Genomic DNA, 22,472 nt, shown 5'->3' with positions numbered 1-22,472 from the left:
GCTATAATCTGTTTGGACAGTGAAGCAACTAATGGATGATTTCACGCTTTCTTTGACAGACAGAAGAATTGACTAAATTTGTATTCATTTATTATAAGAAAAGGGGCCCTCCTTAAGCAAAGGCATAGAGGGGTGTAGCCTACTCTGTCTTTTTGCCCCCAAATCCACTACCTACTTTCCTCCTATTTATTTGCCTGTTTCTATTCTTCCCACGTTGTCTAAGACTTCTATCACTGAAGCAGCCCTAGTTTGGCTCCTCTCTGCTCAGGCTCCATCCTACAGTCTTGGTTACCCCCAGCAGAGCATACCTGGCCACCAGACCCTGAGCCCAACAGGTAACGCTTCCCAGGTGGTTATCTTTTTGAGTCCATCACTCTTCCCATCAATCGATAAAGAGGTTAGCAAACTCAACACCCAAAGAACAAATAATCCAATTAAGAAATGGGCAAAGGACATGAACAGACATTTCTGCAAAGAAGACACCCAGATGAGCAACAGACACATGAAAAAGTGTTCCACATCACTCGGCATCAGGGAGATAATTTTAATTATATAATACTGTATATGTTCTTATCCCCCTCTTCTTAAGAACACTAATAAAACCATTGTTGATTCTCATGTCACACTGAAATTCTATTTCCTGTGCAAAATAGCGCCCCAAATAAACATTGGACAGCAAATGAATTAATTTTAATAGAAGTAACTATTGTGAATATTTTATATAGAAGAATAGGCTAGTACAAGGGCATTTTTTGGGGCAGGGATATTCTGATCTCTTTCAAGTCACAACTTGTAGAAAACTGTCTCGATATACTGTCTGCCTTAGTGGAAGCACTAGGAATTTCAAGATGAATTTGTCTTGAGTTTTGCAGTCTGAGAAGGAGTTGCCGTGAAACTTGAAGCCATAAAAGTGAGGCATGGAGGCAATGCATATATCAGGTACACCTGGAAGAAAAGCAAGTGTGTTTTCTCCCATATTGTACTCCAGCTCTCCTAGCTCAGCATTACTCTGTCCTGTGTTTCTCTAGCTGTATTTTAGAACATTCAAACTGTTCCTCTCCCTTAAAAGTAAAATGGGTGAGTTAGGGACCACTAACAGTATAGCATATGGAGAGCTTTGCTGGTGCCTGGGGGTCTGGACTCAGTCCTACCTCTGACTTATTTTGGGTTCCCAATCTGTTGAATGGCATTGTGATCCTGGCCCTTCCAGATCTTATGGCTCTCAAGTGAGTTCAAGAAAGTTCACAATCATTTGTGTTAGTTCAGTAGTGGAGCTGCTTCCTTTGAAAGTCTTCCCATCCTTTTGTGGGCTCCTGGAAAACCCTAGAGGGCTATACTATTCCCTTGTATGACCTCTCTATCAATGGTAAGAGCAGAACCCAGCCTATAATTCCAGGGCAGTGCTGTTCAAACCCTTCAAAGAACTCTAAGAACCAGGATCACAGCAGTATTAGGGGTACGGTGACAGAGGAGAGGAAATGAGAGAGAGAGGCAGTCAGGAAATGTCTAGTGTGATTGCTGCCATTAACATGCTGAAGGCCTTGACGGGGATGTCACATAATCTCTCTGGCTTCCAATCTCATGTAGTTGGAGCGAATGATTTCATTGCTCCCTTCCAGTAACAGATTAGCATAGTCTCATTCTGTATCTCTCTCCCTTTCCCTTTACCGGACGATAGAATATCTAACCCTTTTGAATAGGATAAATGCCCAGATTCTCAAATTCCGGATGTACTATTTGCTAGAAATTATTTGCCTGAAAACTAGTCTTCAATCTGAAGATTTTCCTTACTTGCTTTCCTTTTCCGAATTGTTATCCCCTCCAAAGAGGAGAGAAAACAGAATGTAAAACATGTGGGTCAAAAATATTGTAGGTTTTAGCTCTTTCTCTCCAGTGAGGCAGTCAGTCAGCAGATCTTTGTGAGACCTTGATGCACAAGACCACACCCTTAAGGCTGATCCCAGTGACATCATCAAGAATTTCAAAGCCAAAATTCAAGACAGGGAGGGCACCCCACTTGGCCAGTGGCATCTGATTTTTGTGACTAAACAGCTGGAGAATAGCCATAATTGGGCTACACTATCCAGAAAAATCCACCCTGACCTTGGTGTTCTGCCTCTCAGATGGCATTATTGAGCCTGTCCAGAAATACAACTTGGACAGGATGGTCTGTCCTAAGTGTTTTCCTTGCCTGTACTCCCACGCTGTCAAATGTAATAAGCCACACCAAAAACCCGTCAATACAAAGGTGGTCTCCTGCTCAAGCTCCATGGCCCTGGGGTCTTTAAAAAAAAAAAGGATTATAGATTTAAACCTAAATATACCAGTAATTGAATTAAATGTAAATAGGTTAAATATCATAGGTATAAATCAAAGATTCCCAATCTGTTTTCTTGTTTAAAAATACTTATAATTTGAATCTCCCTGATGGCTAGTGATAATAAGCATTTTTTCATGTGTGTGATAGCCATTTGTATGTCTTCATTGGAGAAGTGTCTGTTCATATCTTCTGCCCATTTTTTGATATGCTTGTCTGTTTTGTGCGTGTTGATTTTGAGGAGTTCTTTATAGATCCTGGATATCAACCTTTTGTCTGTACTGTCATTTGCAAATATCTTCTCCCATTCTGTGGGTTGCCTCTTTGTTTTTTTGACTGTTTCCTTTGCTGTGCAGAAGCTTTTGATCTTGATGAAGTCCCAAAAATTCATCTTCGCTTTTGTTTCCTTTGTCTTTGGAGACATATCTTGAAAGAAGTTGCTGTGGCTGATATCGAAGAGGTTACTGCCTATGTTCTCCTCTAGGATTCTGATGGATTCCTGTCTCACGTTGAGATCTTTTATCCATTTTGAGTTTATCTTTGTGTACAGTGTAAGAGAATGGTCGTTTCATTCTTCTGCATATAGCTGTCCAGTTTTCCCAGCATGATTTATTGAAAAAATGTTCATCATCACTAGCCATCAGGGAGATTCAAATTAAAACCACATTGAGATACCACCTTACACCAGTTAGAATGGCCAAAATTAGCAAGACAGGAAACAACATGTGTTGGAGAGGATGTGGAGAAAGGGGAACCCTCTAACACTGTTGGTGGGAATGCAAGTTGGTGCAGCCTCTTTGGAGAACAGTGTGGAGATTCCTCAAGAAACTAAAAATAGAGCTTCTCTATGACCCTGCAATTGCACTACTGGGTATTTACCCCAAAGATACAGATGTAGTGAAAAGAAGGGCCATCTGTATCCCAATGTTTATAGCAGCAATGGCCACGGTCGCCAAACTGTGGAAAGAACCAAGATGCCCTTCAACAGACAAATGGATAAGGAAGATGTGGTCCATATACACTATGGAGTATTATGCCTCCATCAGAAAGGATAAATACCCAACTTTTATAGCAACATGGACGGGACTGGAAGAGATTATGCTGAGTGAAATAAGTCAAGCAGAGAAAGTCAATTATCATATGGTTTCACTTATTTGTAGAGCATAACAAATAGCATGGAGGATAAGGGGAGATGGAGAGGAGAAGGGAGTTGAGGGAAATTGGAAGGGGATGTGAACCATGAGAGACTATGGACTCTGAAAAACAATCTGAGGGTTTTGAAGAGGTGGGGGGTGGGAAGTTGGGGGGTCCAGATGGTGGGTATTGGAGAGGGCATGGATTGCATGGAGCACTGGGTGTGGTGCAAAAATAATGAATACTGTTACACTGAAAAAATAAAATATTAAAAAAATACTTATAAAATTAAAAAAACTTAAAAAATACTCTTAAGATACATACCAAAAAGATAGAGTCAATCAAAGTAGAAGGAGGGAAAAAGTGTACCATGCAAACGTTAACCAAAGAAAGTTGGTATAGCATACTGCTATCAGACAAAGCAGACTTTAAGATAAGAAGCATCCCTAGAAATAAAGAAGGGCATTTGATAATAATAAGTTGATCCAATAAAAAGATATAGAAATGTGTAATCTTCACAATGTAAAATTGACAGAACTGAAAGTTCACTACTATAGTAGGAAAGTTTAAAGAACCTCTCACAGCAATAGAACAAAGAAAATGGTGTCTAGATCAAAGCACATGATTAATTTTAACTGACATCCATAAAACACTGTATCTATCCATAGCTGCACAATCACATTCTTTTCAAGTGCACATGATGAAGTTAAAGGGGTCGGGGATGTTGTTTCCAGAGAGCTCTCTTCCTGAAAGCACATACGAAGAAGAAATAATCTATTGAAGAGACACATTCTGGCAGGTGGCACCCTTAAGTGTGTGCACAGAAGGCTGAGAGCATTACCATAGAAATTCACATATGGGAAACCAGGTAGGAGGTATTAAAAGAAGGCATTCTTCCAATAAAAGGTGAGTCATAAATTGAAAGGAGGAAATGGAGAAGGAGCAGTTCCCATCTTCTATAACCTTTTGGTTACATACTGTACTTGCAGTAAATACCATGGGAATGCACCTGTATTACACTATTCATTCAATAATGTTCATTCATGTATTTGATAATGATTTAATGGCTGCCTACCCTGTGGCAGGTACTGCTGCTTCCCCACGGTGCACGCAAGAAGAATGAGGCACAAAAGAGTCAGCAGCAAGAGAACGGGAGCAGGGTGCCACAATAGAAAACACAAAAGACCATCGCCCCAAACAAGTCCTCACTCGCCTATTTATTGGAAAGTAGGTAACAACCAACAAAGAAGCCAGAGTAAGTTACACATTGACCACGCTGTGGAGAGCCATGCAGCAGGAGCAAGGAGTCACGTACTAAGCAAGGCATGAGGGGCCAGGGCTGTAGATAGTTTGCCTAAGGAATGCGAGCAGATGCAGGGAGTCACGTACTAAGCGAGGTCTGAGGAGTGGGAGGAGTGAGAGATTAACCCAAGGACTGTGAGTGCATTCGCGGGTGACGTTTGATAGATACCAGGAGTCAAGGGAAAGGCGCATGATCTGTAGAACAAAGAAAACCTATGGAGTCACGTACGTGCTCACGAGCACGATGCATGCACATAGATAGTCCTTCTGATTGGTAGTTTTGTTAGTCGTGGTATACTCTGATTGGATATAGTTCGCACTTGGTGGATATATACTTGGGGGTCTTAGACTGGATGAGGGGTCCCCGGCTGAAGATTGTGAATAAAGAAGTTTGCCACTCACCTCGCCTACGGGTCGTTCTTGCGGGTCGAGAGCGACACCACAGGTCTTGTAGATAAGTAAGAAGAGAGGCAAAATGTCTGATCACGTAGTATGTGACCTACAGTGAGCAAGCCCAAACACGGGGCTTCAAGCTAGGGCAACAAGCTAGGGCATCCTTAGCTGCTTGGCTTCATGGACGTCTATTGTCCTCTCCCCCCAGAGGCCTGTTGGCAGTACATGTTTTTCTCAAGGCTATATCTAAGCATGCTTGATGGCTAGTATAATTTATCATGGCTTATAGTTTAAGCAGTACGTTGTTCTGAGGGACCATTACAAGGTACCACGTGGGTGCTGAGCTATATGAGTAAACAAGACACAGGGCTCACCATCATCAGTGCAGGCAGATACGTAAGTGGAAAATTATGACCTGGTGAATTAAGTGCTACAGGACAAGTGAGAACGGAGTAACTATTAGAGCCAAATAAAAAGGAGTCTGGTGGTTACCATTGAAGATGGCGGAGAAGTAGCAGGCTGAGACTACTTCAGCTGGCTGGAGATCAGCTAGATAGCTTATCTAAAGATTGCAAACACCTGAAAATCCATCGGCAGATCGAAGAGAAGAAGAACAGCAATTCTGGAAACAGAAAAACAACCACTTTCTGAAAGGTAGGACCGGCGGAGAAGTGAATCCAAAGCGACGGGAAGATAGACACCGGGGGGAGGGGCCGGCTCCCGGCAAGCGGCGGAGCAACGGCGCACAAAATCGGGACTTTTAAAAGTCTGTTCCGCTGAGGGACATCGCTCCAGAGGCTAAACCGGAGCGAAGCCCACGCGGGGTCAGCGTGGCCTCAGGTCCCGCAGGGTCACAGAAGGATCGGGGGTGTCTGAGTGTCGCAGAGCTTGCGGGTATTGGAACGGGAAAGCCGGCTACAGAGACAGCCGACAGTAAGCTCACAGCTCGGTGTTAGCTTGAACCGGTCGCAGGCTCGGTGAGCTCGGAGCGCGGCCGGAGGTCAGGCAGACGGGAGTAACTGGCGCTGTTCTCTGAGGGCGCGCTGAGGAGTGGGGCCCTGGGCTCTCGGCTCCTCCGGGCCGGAGACCAGGAGGCCGTCATTTGTATTCCCGTCCGTCCTCCGGAACTCTACGGAAATCGCTCAGGGAACAAAAGCTCCTGAAAGCAAACCGGAGCGGATTACTCACCCCGGCCCCTGCTAAAAGCGGTGCAATTCCGCCTGGGGCGAAGACACTTGAGAATCACTACAACAGGCCCCTCCCCCAGAAGATCAACAAGAAATCCAGCCAGGACCAAGTTCACCTACCAAGGAGTGCGGTTTCAATACCAAGGAGAGCAGCAGAATTCCAGAGGAGGAGAAAGCAAAGCACGGAACTCAAGGCTTTTTCCCAGTGATTTTTTTTTTAGTCTTGCAGTTAATTTAATTTTTTTCTTTTTCATTTTTTGTTTTTTTTTCTCGCCTTCTGGTAAAATTTTTTTTTAACTTTTACCTTTTTCTTTTTTAACGTTTTTTTAACCAGTTTATCTAATATATATTTTTCTTTTTTATATTTTTCTTATTTGTTTTCTTTTTTTAAAAATTTTTTTCTTTTTTTTCTTTTTTCTTTTTTTTTCTTTCTTCCTTTTTGAACCTCTTTTTATCCCCTTTCTCCCCCCCTCACGATTTGGGATCTCTTCTAATTTGGTTAAAGCATATTTTCCTGGGGTTGTTGCCACCCTTTTAGTATTTTACTTGCTCCTTCATATACTCTTATCTGGACAAAATGACAAGAAGGAAAAATTCAACACAAAAAAAAGAACAAGAGGCAGTACCGAAGGCTAGGGACCTAATCAATACAGACATTGGTAATATGTCAGATCTAGAGTTCAGAATGACAATTCTCAAGGTTTTAGCCGGGCTCGAAAAAGGCATGGAAGATATTAGAGAAACCCTCTCGAGAGATATAAAAGCCCTTTCTGGAGAAGTAAAAGAACTAAAATCTAACCAACTTGAAATAAAAAAAGCTATTAATGAGGTGCAATCAAAAATGGAGGCTCTCACTGCTAGGATAAATGAGGCAGAAGAAAGAATTAGTGATATAGAAGACCAAATGACAGAGAATAAAGAAGCTGAGCAAAAGAGGGACAAACAGCTACTGGACCACGAGGGGAGAATTCGAGAGATAAGTGACACCATAAGACGAAACAACATTAGAATAATTGGGATTCCAGAAGAAGAAGAAAGAGAGAGGGGAGTAGAAGGTATACTGGAGAGAATTATTGGGGAGAATTTCCCCAATATGGCAAAGGGAACAAGCATCAAAATTCAGGAGGTTCAGAGAACGCCCCTCAAAATCAATAATAATAGGCCCACACCCCGTCACCTAATAGTAAAATTTACAAGTCTCAGTGACAAAGAGAAAATCCTGAAAGCAGCCCGGGAAAAGAAGTCTGTAACATACAATGGTAAAAATATTAGATTGGCAGCTGACTTACCCACAGAGACCTGGCAGGCCAGAAAGAGCTGGCATGATATTTTCAGAGCACTAAACGAGAAAATCATGCAGCCAAGAATACTATATCCAGCTAGGCTATCATTGAAAATAGAAGGAGAGATTAAAAGCTTCCAGGACAAACAAAAACTGAAAGAATTTGCAAACACCAAACCAGCTCTATAGGAAATATTGAAAGGGGTCCTCTAAGCAAAGAGAGAGCCTACAAGTGGCAGATCAGAAAGGAACAGAGACCATATACGGTAACAGTCACCTTACAGGCAATACAATGGCACTAAATTCATATCTCTCAATAGTTACCCTGAATGTTAATGGGCTAAATGCCCCTGTCAAAAGACACAGGGTATCAGAATGGATAAAAAAACAAAACCCATCTATATGTTGCCTCCAAGAAACTCATTTTAAGCCCGAAGACACCTCCAGATTTAAAGTGAGGGGGTGGAAAAGAATTTACCATGCTAATGGACATCAGAAGAAAGCAGGAGTGGCAATCCTTATATCAGATCAATTAGATTTTAAGCCAAAGACTATAATAAGAGATGAGGAAGGACACTATATCATACTCAAAGGGTCTGTCCAACAAGAAGATCTAACAATTTTAAATATCTATGCCCCCAACGTGGGAGCAGCCAACTATATAAACCAATTAATAACAAAATCAAAGAAACACATAAACAATAATACAATAATAGTAGGGGACTTTAACACTCCCCTCACTGAAATGGACAGATCATCCAAACAAAAGATCAGTAAGGAAATAAAGGCCTTAAACGACACACTGGACCAGATGGACATCACAGATATATTCAGAACATTTCATCACAAAGCAACAGAATACACATTCTTCTCTAGTGCACATGGAACATTCTCCAGAATAGATCACATCCTCGGTCCTAAATCAGGACTCAACCGGTATCAAAAGATTGGGATCATTCCCTGCATATTTTCAGACCACAATGCTCTAAAGCTAGAACTCAACCACAAAAGGAAGTTTGAAAAGAACCCAAATACATGGAGACTAAACAGCATCCTTCTAAAGAATGAATGGGTCAACCGGGAAATTAAAGAAGAATTGAAAAAAATCATGGAAACAAATGATAATGAAAATACAATGGTTCAAAATCTATGGAACACAACAAAGGCAGTCCTGAGAGGAAAATATATAGCGGTTCAAGCCTTTCTCAAGAAACAAGAAAGGTCTCAGGTACACAACCTAACCCTACACCTAAAGGAGCTGGAGAAAGAACAAGAAAGAAACCCTAAGCCCAGTAGGAGAAGAGAAATCATAAAGATCAAAGCAGAAATCAATGAAATAGAAACCAAAAAAACAATAGAACAAATCAACGAAACTAGGAGCTGGTTCTTTGAAAGAATTAATAAAATTGATAAACCCCTGGCCCGACTTATCAAAAAGAAAAGAGAAAGGACCCAAATAAATAAAATCATGAACGAAAGAGGAGAGATCACAACTAACACCAAAGAAATACAAACTATTATAAGAACATACTATGAGCAACTCTACGCCAATAAATTTGACAATCTGGAAGAAATGGATGCATTCCTAGAAACATATAAACTACCACAACTGAACCAGGAAGAAATAGAGAGCCTGAACAGACCCATAACCAGTAAGGAGATTGAAACAGTCATTAAAAATCTCCAAACAAACAAAAGCCCAGGGCCAGACGGCTTCCCGGGGGAATTCTACCAAACATTTAAAGAAGAACTAATTCCTATTCTCCTGAAACTGTTCCAAAAAATAGAAATAGAGGAAAACTTCCAAACTCATTTTATGAGGCCAGCATCACCTTGATCCCCAAACCAGACAAGGATCCCATCAAAAAAGAGAGCTATAGACCAATATCCTTGATGAACACAGATGTGAAAATACTCAACAAAATACTAGCCAATAGGATTCAACAGTACATTAAAAGGATTATTCACCACGACCAAGTGGGATTTATTCCAGGGCTGCAAGGTTGGTTCAACATCCGCAAATCAGTCAATGTGATACAACACATCAATAAAAGAAAGAACAAGAACCATATGATACTCTCAATAGATGCTGAAAAAGCATTTGACAAAGTACAGCATCCCTTCCTGATCAAAACTCTTCAAAGTGTAGGGATAGAGGGCACATACCTCAATATCATCAAAGCCATCTATGAAAAACCCACCGCAAATATCATTCTCAATGGAGAAAAACTGAAAGCTTTTCCGCTAAGGTCAGGAACACGGCAGGGATGTCCATTATCACCACTGCTATTCAACATAGTACTAGAGGTCCTAGCCTCAGCAATCAGACAACAAAAGGAAATTAAAGGCATCCAAATCAGCAAAGAAGAAGTCAAATTATCACTCTTCGCAGATGATATGATACTATATGTGGAAAACCCAAAAGACTCCACTCCAAAACTGCTAGAACTTATACAGGAATTCAGTAAAGTGTCAGGATATAAAATCAATGCACAGAAATCAGTTGCATTTCTCTACACCAACAGCAAGACAGAAGAAAGAGAAATTAAGGAGTCAATCCCATTTACAATTGCACACAAAACCATAAGATACCTAGGAATAAACCTAACCAAAGAGGCACAGAATCTATACTCAGAAAACTATAAAGTACTCATGAAAGAAATTGAGGAAGACACAAAGAAATGGAAAAATGTTCCATGCTCCTGGATTGGAAGAATAAAGATTGTGAAAATGTCTATGCTACCTAAAGCAATCTACACATTTAATGCAATTCCTATCAAAGTACCATCCATCTTTTTCAAAGAAATGGAACAAAGAATTCTAAAATTTATATGGAACCAGAAAAGACCTCGAATAGCCAAAGGGATATTGAAAAAGAAAGCCAACGTTGGTGGCATCACAATTCCGGACTTCAAGTTCTATTACAAAGCTGTCATCATCAAGACAGCATGGTACTGGCACAAAAACAGACACATAGATCAATGGAACAGAATAGAGAGCCCAGAAATAGACCCTCAACTCTATGGTCAACTGATCTTTGACAAAGCAGGAAAGAATGTCCAATGGAAAAAAGACAGCCTCTTCAATAAATGGTGCTGGGAAAATTGGACAGCCACATGCAGAAAAATGAAATTGGACCATTTCCTTACACCACACACAAAAATAGACTCAAAATGGATGAAGGACCTCAATGTGCAAAAGGAATCCATCAAAATCCTTGAGGAGAACACAGGCAGCAACCTCTTCGACCTCAGCCGCAGCAACATCTTCCTAGGAACAACGCCAAAGGCAAGGGAAGCAAGGGCAAAAATGAACTATTGGGATTTCATCAAGATCAAAAGCTTTTGCACAGCAAAGGAAACAGTTAACAAAATCAAAAGACAACTGAAAGAATGGGAGAAGATATTTGCAAACGACATATCAGATAAAGGACTAGTGTCCAGAATCTATAAAGAACTTAGCAAACTCAACACCCAAAGAACAAATAATCCAATCAAGAAATGGGCAGAGGACATGAACAGACATTTCTGCAAAGAAGACATCCAGATGGCCAACAGACACATGAAAAAGTGCTCCATATCACTCGGCATCAGGGAAATACAAATCAAAACCACAATGAGATATCACCTCACACCAGTCAGAATGGCTAAAATCAACAAGTCAGGAAATGACAGATGCTGGCGAGGATGCGGAGAAAGGGGAACCCTCCTCCACTGTTGGTGGGAATGCAAGCTGGTGCAGCCACTCTGGAAAACAGCATGGAGGTTCCTCAAAATATTGAAAATAGAACTGCCCTATGACCCAGCAATTGCACTACTGGGTATTTACGCTAAAGATACAAACGTAGTGATCCAAAGGGACACGTGCACCCAAATGTTTATAGCAGCAATGTCCACAATAGCCAAACTATGGAAAGAACCTAGATGTCCATCAACAGATGAATGGATCAAGAAGATGTGGTATATATACACAATGGAATACTATGCAGCCATCAAAAGAAATGAAATCTTGCCATTTGCGACAACATGGATGGAACTAGAGCGTATCATGCTTAGCGAAATAAGTCAAGCAGAGAAAGACAACTATCATATGATCTCCCTGATATGAGGAAGTGGTGATGCAACATGGGGGCTTAAGTGGGTAGGAGAAGAATAAATGAAACAAGATGGGATTGGGAGGGAGACAAACCATAAGTGACTCTTAATCTCACAAAACAAACTGAGGGTTGCTGGGGGGAGGGGGTTTGGGAGAAGGGGGTGGGGTTATGGACATTGGGGAGGGTATGTGCTTTGGTGAGTGCTGTGAAGTGTGTAAACGTGGTGATTCACAGACCTGTACCCCGGGGATAAAAATACATGTTTATAAAAAAAAATTAAAAAAATAATAATAATACATGTACATGAATCAGTCAAAAATACCACACTATTACATAATAAAAATAGCAGTTCCCTAGAAGGTTAATTCTATCCACTATACTTCTTAGTATCTATTTATATTATGTACCCAGTAGTCATTATTTGCACATGTGAGAGAAGAGATGGCCAGACAGGAATAATTTTGTAAATCATAGGCAGAAATGTTCTTTTTAATAAAATAGTGTATTTTATTTTATTTGAGTTTAAAATAAGAATAAAATAAGAACAGGATAATTGCTGAATTTCATACAATTTTTCAATAAAATTTATTATGCTTACTTACTGAGTACCTACTATAGTCCTGTCACAATTCTATGCATTGAATACGTAAATGAAGGAAAGGGAGAAAGATTCCTGTCTGTATATAGCTTGTGTTTTAGCCAGGAAGACAGATATTAAATAATAAATATAATAAATACATAAACTGTAGAGTATGTTGGATGCTAAAGCATGTTATAAAGAATGGAGAGGAGAGGAGCTGGAGGCTTCCAGGGGAGGGGTGGCTGTTTGAAATGGGGTGTTAAGCCAGTTTCTTAGGCATATGAACTATGTGCTTGCTTTAATGCTCTGTTGTTAACATGTTGGATTCTTAATCATTTTTTAACATGGTGTCTTCTGTTTCTAATTATATGGGGCTCACAAATCACCTGAACAAGTATGTAAAGGAATGAAGATGTTAGTCTTGTGGCTAACTTGGGGACAGTGTTGTGGAGGGAAAGATCGGTACAAAGTCCCTAAAGAAAAATTCCTGACATATTAAATGAAGGAGACATATTAAATGAAGAAAAGGGAGCAAAGACAGAGAGTTGTGGGGGAAGTTGTAAGAGATGTGGTCAGGAGAGAGCAGATTGTTTGAAGCAGCAGTTGGCAAACTTTTTCTGTAAAGGGCCAGTTAGTAAATATTTTAGGCTTTGTCGGCCATATGGTCTCACTGCAACCTCTCAACCCTGCTGTTGTAGTAGTGGTGAAAGCAGCCAGAGATAATGCATAAATGAATATGCATGGCTGTATTCCAATAAAATGTTTTTTATGGAGGCTGAAATTTGAATTTTGTATAATTTTCATGTGTCACTAAATGTCCTTTTGGGGTTTTTTTTCACCCATTTAAAATTGTAAAAATCATTCTTAGTGCCCAGGCTACTGTACAGAAATAAGCAATAGGTCATATTTGGCCCTTAGACAATAGCTTTCAGACCCATTTAAGTCTTTATAGAGCATTATAAAGTCTTCTGCCTTTACTCTGAAGCAAAGAGGATCTTTGAAGGCTTTTAAATGGACAAATCATTTGACTTCTATTTTTAAATAATTTGGCTGCTTTGCTGAGAATGTAGTTTGGAGGCTACTGCAGTGATCCAGGAGAGAGATAATGGCTCAGAACAGGGTAGCAGCAGTAGAGGGTGGTCAGAAGTGATTGAATTTAGGCTGTTTTTTAAAGCTTTTTTTTTTTTTTTTTTAGCTAAACAGTTTTTTTTAAAGATTTTTCTTTTTTATTTGACAGACAGAGGTCACAAGTAGGCAGAGAGGCAAGCAGAAAGAGAAGAGGAAATAGGCTCCATCCCAAGACCCTGGGATCTTGATCTGAGCCAAAGCCAGAGATTTTAACCCACTTAGCCACCCAGGTGCCCCTAAACAGATTTCTTTATGGATTATATGTAGAGTATGGCTGGGGGAGGAAAGGTTTCAAGGATGATCCCTGCATTTTGACCTGAGAAACTGCAAATATGGAGCTGCCATTGACGGGAATGAGAAAGGCTGAAGTTAGAGAGAGCTCTGGAAGAAGGTCATGAATTCAGTTTTGGACTTGTTGAATTAAGATTCCTATTGGATTTCTAGTGGGAAATGTTGAGAAGGCAGTTGGACATGAAAGTTTTGGAGGTTGGAATATAGTTGGTACTTAAAGTCAATAGATTTGGTGAAATCTTTAAGGGAATGAATACGAAAAGAGAAAGGAGTCCAAGGACTAAACCCTGGCCATTCCAATATCCAAAAGCTGCAATGAGTAGTCCAGAGAGTACTAGCAATGGGTAATGAAGACCAAAGAAAGAGGGATGCATCAAGGGAGAACACCAAGAGAGTCAAGAGTATGAAAAGAGGAGAAAGTGATCAACTGTGTCCGATACTGTGTCCAATAGGTCAAGTAAGGTGTGGTCTATGAGCTGACCATTAGGTTCAACAACATGTGGGTCATCACCAGGGGCATAGGTGGAACTCCACTTCATGACAAAAGCCTGAGTGGACAGGGTTTAAGAAAGAATGGAAGGAAAAGAATTGAGGACAGAATACACAAACCTATCTGATATGCCTCAAAGGAAAGCAAAGAAATAGGTTAAGAACAAAAAATGATGGAAACTAGGAGCTGGCTTTGTATGTTTAAACTTGTGCTTCAATGCTAGAGGTATGAAAAACATTTAACACTCTTCCAGTACTTGCCACCTCCAGATTTTATGTTATTAAAATTTTCATTTACTCAAAAATTTTAATATCACTTCATTTTATAATAGAACTAAACTCTTATATTTAAATTAATGCAATGTTCATGACCTGTGCTCCTACTACAGCTTCTCTAATACTGGATTCTCCAGGTCATTTCCTCCTTTGTTTTGTTTTTGTTTGACAGGAGGGGCCTGAAGTTGTGCTCTTCCATGTTCTCACAGTCATGAAAATGCCTGACTGTTGCCTTTATACTTGATTAATAGCTTGTTAAACATAAAATTCTTGGCTCTTTCTTTTTCTCAAAATTTCATATTAGTCCTTTTTTTCTGGCATTGCGTATTGAGCTACTTCTGTTGCTGTGGCTTTTCATTTACTTTTTGTTATTGCTGTCGTTGGCTGATTTTGCAGCTGAACAGTTTTTTAAAGTAGTGCTGTGGCTGCTGCAGACCTTGAGTCCCTTCACAAGTGAGAATGTCTGCCTGTTCCTTTGATACTTGCAAAATTCCTTGGTGGAGTATTATATAACAGGCTAATATATTGTTTTCATCAGAACTCTATAAGTGCAGACAAAACCTCTTAGCACCATTTCAAATTCTCACTGCCTTAACTTTTTTTTTAATTTTTAATTTTTTAAATTTCTTTTCAGTGTACCAGAATTCATTGTTTATGCACCACACCCAGTGCTCCATGCAATATGTGCCCTCCATAATACCACCACCATGCTCGCCCAACCTCCCACCCTCTGCCCCTCAGATTGTTTTTTAGAGTCCATAGTCTCTCATGGTTTGTCTCCCCTTCCAATTTCCCCCAACTTCCTTTTCCTCTCCAACTCCCCATGTCTTCCATGTTATTTGTTATGCTCCACAAATAAGTGAAACCATATGATAATTTACTTTCTCTGCTTGACTTATTTCACTCAGCATAATCTCTTCCAGTCCCATCCATGTTGATACAAAAGTTGGGTATTCATCCTTTCTGATGGAGGCATAATATTCCATAGTGTATATGGACCACATCTTCCTTATCCATTTGTCCGTTGAAGGTCATGTTGGCCTTAACTTTTAACTTCAGCCACAACTGCAGCAACCAGCTCTGCATAAGTTTCAGCCACCTTCATGGAGTTGTTGTCCTTTGTTCAGACATGTGTCCTACACTTCTGGCTTCTCATGTGAGGCTCCTTAGATTGAGGCTTCCACTAAAGCATGGACAACCTACTCACGTAGAGGAGTTAATGTCATCCCTGGGAGGTCAAGAGACCATGTTCTTTCCACTTTTCTTCTCTGGATGGTCTAGAAACACTTTTCAGAAGACTTCTAAGATAGTCCAAAGGGACTGGGCATCCAGTTGCCTCTAACAAAAACCAACTTAATAATATATTTTTGTATTGATCTTCCCTTTTTCCCATTTCATTTTTTTATCTTTTATTCCTGCTTCCCAGATTCTTTTTTATTTTTAATTTTCCCCTGAATGTGTTTACTTACAGAATGGAGGGGGTGGATAGATCGAGTGACTGGGTGATGCGTAGTAAGGAGGGCATGTGTTGGGATGAGTACTGGGTGTTACATGCAACTAATGAATTGCTGAACACTACAACAAAAACTTATGATGTACTGTATGTTGGCTAACTGAACATAATGTGGAAAAAATGAACCCCTCTCACCATTGTAACATCAAGCTGCCAAATGTTTGAACTCTCTGAATATCTGTGCTTTATCTCCATTTACATTCAGCACTTGTTAGAAATATGTTTTTCTTTCTTTTATTTATTTTCAGCATAACAGTATTCATTATTTTTGCACCACACCCAGTGCTCCATGCAATCCGTGCCCTCTCTAATACCCACAACCTGGTTCCCCCAACCTCCCACCTCCTGCCACTTCAAACCCCTCAGATTGTTGAAGGGAGTTGGGGGAAATTGGAAGGGGAGGTGAACCATGAGAGACTATGGACTCTGAAAAACAATCTGCTTCCCAGATTCTACTCCCAAATGAAATACTTTCACATGAACTACTTCCAGGATAGAACTACTAACCTTAGATAGTAGACGCTTCATTTTGCTCCGGCACTGAATATTGTTGTGGGGATATTTGAGGCCATTGGGTACCCACTATCCCTTCATCAATCTATACATTTCAAGTTATTTCATAATTTTTTTCCTGGTGCCTGAAGAACTCAATAACTTAACTAAGCTATGTCTTGGCTTTGATAGTTCTTTATCAATTTTTCATGGAAGAGAGCTAGAGGTGATGATTAACTTAACTGATGCCTTGTAGGCTGGCCTCCTAGAGAGGAAGTCAGCTCACTGCCTCTGGACACCAGTGATAGCCACCTAGGGTTTAATGCAATCCATCTGGCAGAGAGCTGACATGTGGATCAGGACCTCAGCCAAGTTCCCATCTAGTAGTAGTGCTGTAATCACAAGGGTTAAGACCACACCTGGGGAAAGCCAAGAGTTCTCCCAGTTGATGAATGCTGAGATAGTAGGTAGAACTGAAAGCCAGGGTTCTGCTGTTAGAGCTTATGTCCTAATTTCACTAGGAAAGGTTTGGTTCTTTAATAATTAAGAAGTTTAAAGACCCCAACATCTAAGGTCCAGGATCTCTCTCTCAGACCTAGATTCACTGTCTGCTAGATTGTTGTAGACTTCCTGAGAATAAGATGGTCATGAAAGGATCATTCACATGTACTAGAGATATTATGCCTTTGAGGAGGTAATTAAAGTTAAATGAGGTTGCAAGGATGGAGCCCTGATCCAATGAAACTGCGCCCTTATAAAAAAGAGACACTAGATCTTTCTCTGTCTCTGTCTCTCTCTCCTATGTGAGAATATAGACAGAAGGTGACTGTCTGCAAGCCAGGAAGAGAGCTCTCACCAGAGACTGAATCTTGTCAGAACCTTGATCTTGGACTTTCCAACCTCCAGAACTATAAGAAAATAAATATCTGTTGTTTAAGTTACCCAGTCTATGGCATTTTGTTATGGCAGCCAGAGCAAGCTAAGACAATGTCCAAACCTAATCTGATGGCTATTTCTCTTATTACCCACAGAGGATGAAAGCAGGAGAATACACAAAGACAATGCACCCAAACTGGTATGCTAACTGGATTGCTTGCCCAATGCTATAAATATCCCAAACAGAGCCATTCCCAGCAACAGTCCATCTGTTCTTAGCCATCTGTTACAAACCCAGGATTCTGAGGACAGGAAGTTTTCTGGTGAGGAACAACTGTGATTTGGGAACCCAATCCAGATATCCCTTCCCAAACCTTTTTCTTTTTATTCCCCCAACCTTGTCTGAGCAACTGTGAAATCAGGACTGCTGCACTAAGGGATGGGTGGAGAACACTATGGGTCACTGCTGTCTCTACCTGGTTGTTGATGGTTTCCCCAATTGCAGCTTTGCCTGTTACCTTTGACTGAACACCTGCTATGGTCCCAATACTCTGCCATGTGGGCACTGAGAAGCCATTCTTGTTCTGGTGCTGTTGCAAATGAAGTGGTCCAACTACTGCATGACCAGAAGAATGGGAAAACATTGGTGCAGGATTCCCACTAAGGTGATGGTCCCAGGTATGGGTAAAATGCCATGGATATTTATGGAAGTAGAAGAAGTACCTTGCTAGGTAGGAAGGAAACCTCTGAAATCACAGGATATGGGATAGTGATGCATTCTGACTGCCCTGCATTTGATCCTCCTAGGAGAACTCTCAATCAGGTTGTCCCAAGTTCTTTGATGCAACTCTCACAGGTAGTGGACTCTTCTGTTAATCTTCATGCTAGTGATTCCATTTCTTCCCCCAAGTTTTTATTTAAATCCCAGTTAGCATACAGTATAATATTAGTTTCAAGTGTAGAATTTAGTGACTCAACCCTTACATATAACACCTTCTGCTCATCGCAACAAGTGCCCTCCTTAATACCCATCACCTATTTCACTCATCCCCTCACCCACCTCCCCTCTGGTAACCATCAATTTGTTCTCTATGGTCAAGAGTCTGCTTCTTGATTTGCCTCTTCCTTCCGACCCCATGTTCATTTGATTTTTAAAATCCACATATGAGTGAAATCATATGGTATTTGTCTTTCTGATTAAATCTATATCCAGAACTAGGTGCAGCTAGGGAGAGACAAGAGGTCATTTTGGTGTCTTGTAATGTCATTGCCCTTTTAGAATATTCTATTGAGTTATACCACCCAGTATCTCCCAGTATAACTCACTGTCAATGAAAGATTGTGGGTAAAAAAAAAAAAAAAAGATTGTGGGTCCTAGGCCTAGTAGTCCATGCAGGAGAGATTTCCTTCCCTCTGGGATGTTACTGGCTTCATAGCCATTTGAACTGACTTGGGACCAATGTTGTAGTCATTACTCAGTTACATCTTGACCTTTGTTTTGCATCTCCCAATAAGGGCCTTGTTCAACTCCACAGAATGCTTATGTTCATCAGTAAGGAGAACAATCAATGACTGGTTGACTCTGGTTATACATGATACTTTCTGGTCTGTATATTGTGCCCAAGAGGGGGTCTTCTCCTTTATGAATGAGCATCTCCCTTGGTCAGCCTCAAGCAAATAAGATCTGCACCCTGCAGGTTCATCCCACCATTTTTAGCTTTCTGGTATTCCCTTCCAGGACTATGTGCCCATCATTTATTCTGGATACAAAGAAGTCATCTTGCTGTGGAGTAGGAGTCATAGCACTCCTCAACTTCATTGTAGTCTCATCTTTGAAATGCCAAGAACTATCCAATTCACTAGAGATTTGAAGATGCATAAAAAATAGTACCTGCCTCCAAAGAGCTAACTTATTAGTAGGAGACATGGACTGTAAACAAGTGACATAAAACACAATGGTGTATATAATGAAAATATGCATAAGGTTATAAAAAATCAATTCTCAAGCACATGTGATGAGTGAGAGTTGAGTCTATTTCATGTAAGAAACTCCATATGAAGCAACAACATCATAAAGTTGTTGTAAGAGATAAGGCGATCTTAGGCTTCATTAGTGGAAATATAGAATTCATCAAAAAGAAAGATAAACACTGGACTAGGAGTCAGCAGCTCTGTATTTCAGTTCAGGCTATACATCTGGCTGTGTAATTTCATGAAATTCTTGTTCTCCATTTCCTCATCTGTATATATGAACGATAAAGTCTAGCTTGCCTCCCTCTTTGGGGACAAGTAAGAATCAAATGGGTTAGAAGAGTCTATTTTTATATATAATTTTTTATTATGTTAGTCACTATATAGTACATCATCAGTTTTTGATGTAGTGTTCCATGATTGCATATAACACCCAGTGCTCCATGCAATATGTGCCCTCCTTAATAACCATCACTGGGATCATCCATCTCCCTAGCCTCAAAACCCTCATTTTGATTCCTGGAGTCCACAGTCTCTCATGGTTCTTCTCCCCCTCTGATTGCCCCCCTTCATTTTGCCCTTCCTTCTCCTAATGTTATTAGTTAATTAATGCTATTCCTTATGTTCCACAAATAAATCAAACCATATGATAGTTATCTTTCTCTGTTTGACTTATTTCACTTAGCATAATCTCCTCCAGTTACATCCATGTTGATGCAAATGTTGGGTTTTCATCCTTTCTGATGGCTGAATAATATTCCATTGTGTATATGGACCACATCTTCTTTATCCATCATCTCTTGAAGGACATCTTCGCTCCTTCCACAGTTTGGCTTTTGTGGATATTGCTGCTATGAACGTTGGGGTGCATGTACCCCTTCTTTTTACTACATCTGAATCTTTGGGGTAAATACCCAGTAGTTGCAATTGCTGGGTCATAAGGTAGCTCTATTTTTAACTTTTTGAGAAACCTCCACACGGTTTTCTGAAGTGACTGTACCAACTTGCATTCTCACCAACAGTGTAAGAGGGTTCCCCTTTTTCTACAACCTCTCCAATTCTTGTTTCTTGCCTTGTCAATTTTTGCCATTCTAACTGATGTAAGTTGGTATCTCATTGTGGTTTTAATTTGAATTTCCCTGATGGCTCATAAAGTTGAACACTTTTTCATGTATCTGTTAGCTATTTGTATATCTTCTTTGGAGAAGTGTCTGTTCATGTCTTCTGACCATTTTTTGACTTGATTATTTGTTTTTCAGGTGTTGAGTTTGAGAAATTCTTTATAGATCTTAGATTAACAGCCCTTTATCTGTAGTGTCAAATATCTTCTCCCATTCTGTGAGTTGTCTCTTTGTTTTGTTGACTGTTTCCTTTGCTGTGCAGAAGCATTTTATTTTGGTGAAGTCCCAAATGTTCATTTTTGCTTTTATTTCCCTTGCCTTTGGAGACATGTTAAGAAATGCTTATAACAGCATATAAGGGAAAAAGCTGGAAACAACCCACTTGTTGCTCTATGTAGAAAGGATAAGTAAATTGTAGCATACTCATATAATAGAATACCATACAGATATGAAAATGAGTGAACAGGAGCACGTGGGTGGCTTAGTCATTTAGGTGTCTGCCTTCAGCTCAGGTAATGATTCCAGGGTCCTGAGCTACCTGCTCAGTGGGGAGTTTGCTTCTCCCTCTCCCTCTGCCCGTCCCACCTAACTCTTGTTTTCTCGCTCTCAAATAAATAAATAAATAAATAAATAAATAAATAAATAAATAAAATCTTCTTTTAAAAAAAAGAAAATAGGTGAACAGTTGCTACCTGTAACAATTTGGATGAATCCAGAGTGAATCCAAAGACTTAATGCTGAGCTAAAAAATGAAGAAAGAAGAATACATTTGACATTATTTCACTTAAAGTTAAAATTAAGGAACATAATAAAACTGATAAAGATATTCTTATTATAATAAACAATTATAAAACTAACGAATATATTATTTAGGGATACAGGCATATGTGATAAAATTATAAATAAAGCAAAGAAGTGATTACCACAAAATTCATGTAGCTGCTTATTCCAGGGGAATGAGAAACAACAAGCTGGGTAGAGACACACAGAATAATACTCAAAGAAAGTATTATCATGTTTAAGCTGGGTGGTAGAACATGGGTTTTCATTTTAAAATTTTTCTTTAAATGCATATCTAAACTCATGTGTGTAGTACATTGTACCATAAATTTGAGAATTCAAAAATAATGAGGGCTTATTGAAAAAAATCTAGCAATATTAAAGGATACACAATGCCACACTTATAAATCTTTATTATTCTATAAAGCTTATGCTGATAATTCTTTTCAATACTTAGGTGCTCAGATGGGAGGCAGGCTTGATAGGGACACACCCGGAGCCCTTAAGGAACCATTAAGAAAGGATAGTTTACCCGCAGGTCATTCATATAGGGTAAGAGGCACCAAATTCAAGAGAAAATATCTTACTAAATCTAAACAGCAACTAGACCTAATAGTGCCAAAGAGGATAACCCTGAGACTTTGCTATTTTTGCAAATCCTTGACTTAACCTTGATTTGACACAGTTCTGGCTCTTTGTCCCAACCATATTCTCCTGTGTGCCTCAGGAAAATGCTTTTCCCAGTTCAACCTGGACCACCAGCTAAACATAAGGAGGCAGTGCTGTGTAAAGATTAAGAGAAGTCCATTCTGGAGGCAGCTGTCCTGGCACTGAATCCTGGATCTGGTGCTTAAGATTTGTTTGATCAAGTTTCTCATCTGCAAAATTGGGGTAAGAGTAATAATGGTTTTCATAGGTTAAATGAAATAATTAATAGACCCTCAGATGAACATTCATTGTTTTTCAGTCACTCAGTATTCGCCCTCCACTCTCCTGGAATTTCATTTTGTGATCAGTCCTGATGGAAATTTGAATCCAAGTGCTCTGGTTTTGTCACTAATCAAGTGTCTGATGAAATCTCAGACTATTTCTCCTGTGGTTTTGATTCTTATGTGGAATGAAGCATGGTTAAAAAAACAAAATTAAGGTTTATTCTAAGACCTCATCCCACTGCACTACCTCCTAAAATGCTTGATTTCTGTCTTATCACAGACAGTACTATCTTATCTTTGATTCTGTGAACG

General features: G+C 39.9%; 1 protein-coding gene across 1 annotated transcript in view; it reads left to right on the top strand.

Annotated features, from left to right (window-relative positions):
• CHIA (chitinase acidic) overlaps positions 1-22,472 on the top strand; it is a 52,850-nt gene that overhangs the window by 18,694 nt on the left and 11,684 nt on the right. The window contains 2 exon segments of the mRNA XM_032302463.1: positions 19,095-19,146; positions 22,084-22,119. Coding sequence (XP_032158354.1) covers positions 19,095-19,146; positions 22,084-22,119 — 88 coding nt within the window.

Source organism: Mustela erminea, chromosome 10 (assembly GCF_009829155.1).
Source record: "Mustela erminea isolate mMusErm1 chromosome 10, mMusErm1.Pri, whole genome shotgun sequence".
In the NCBI taxonomy this organism is placed as follows: domain Eukaryota; kingdom Metazoa; phylum Chordata; class Mammalia; order Carnivora; family Mustelidae; genus Mustela; species Mustela erminea.
This window is presented reverse-complemented; position numbering and strand designations above follow the sequence as displayed.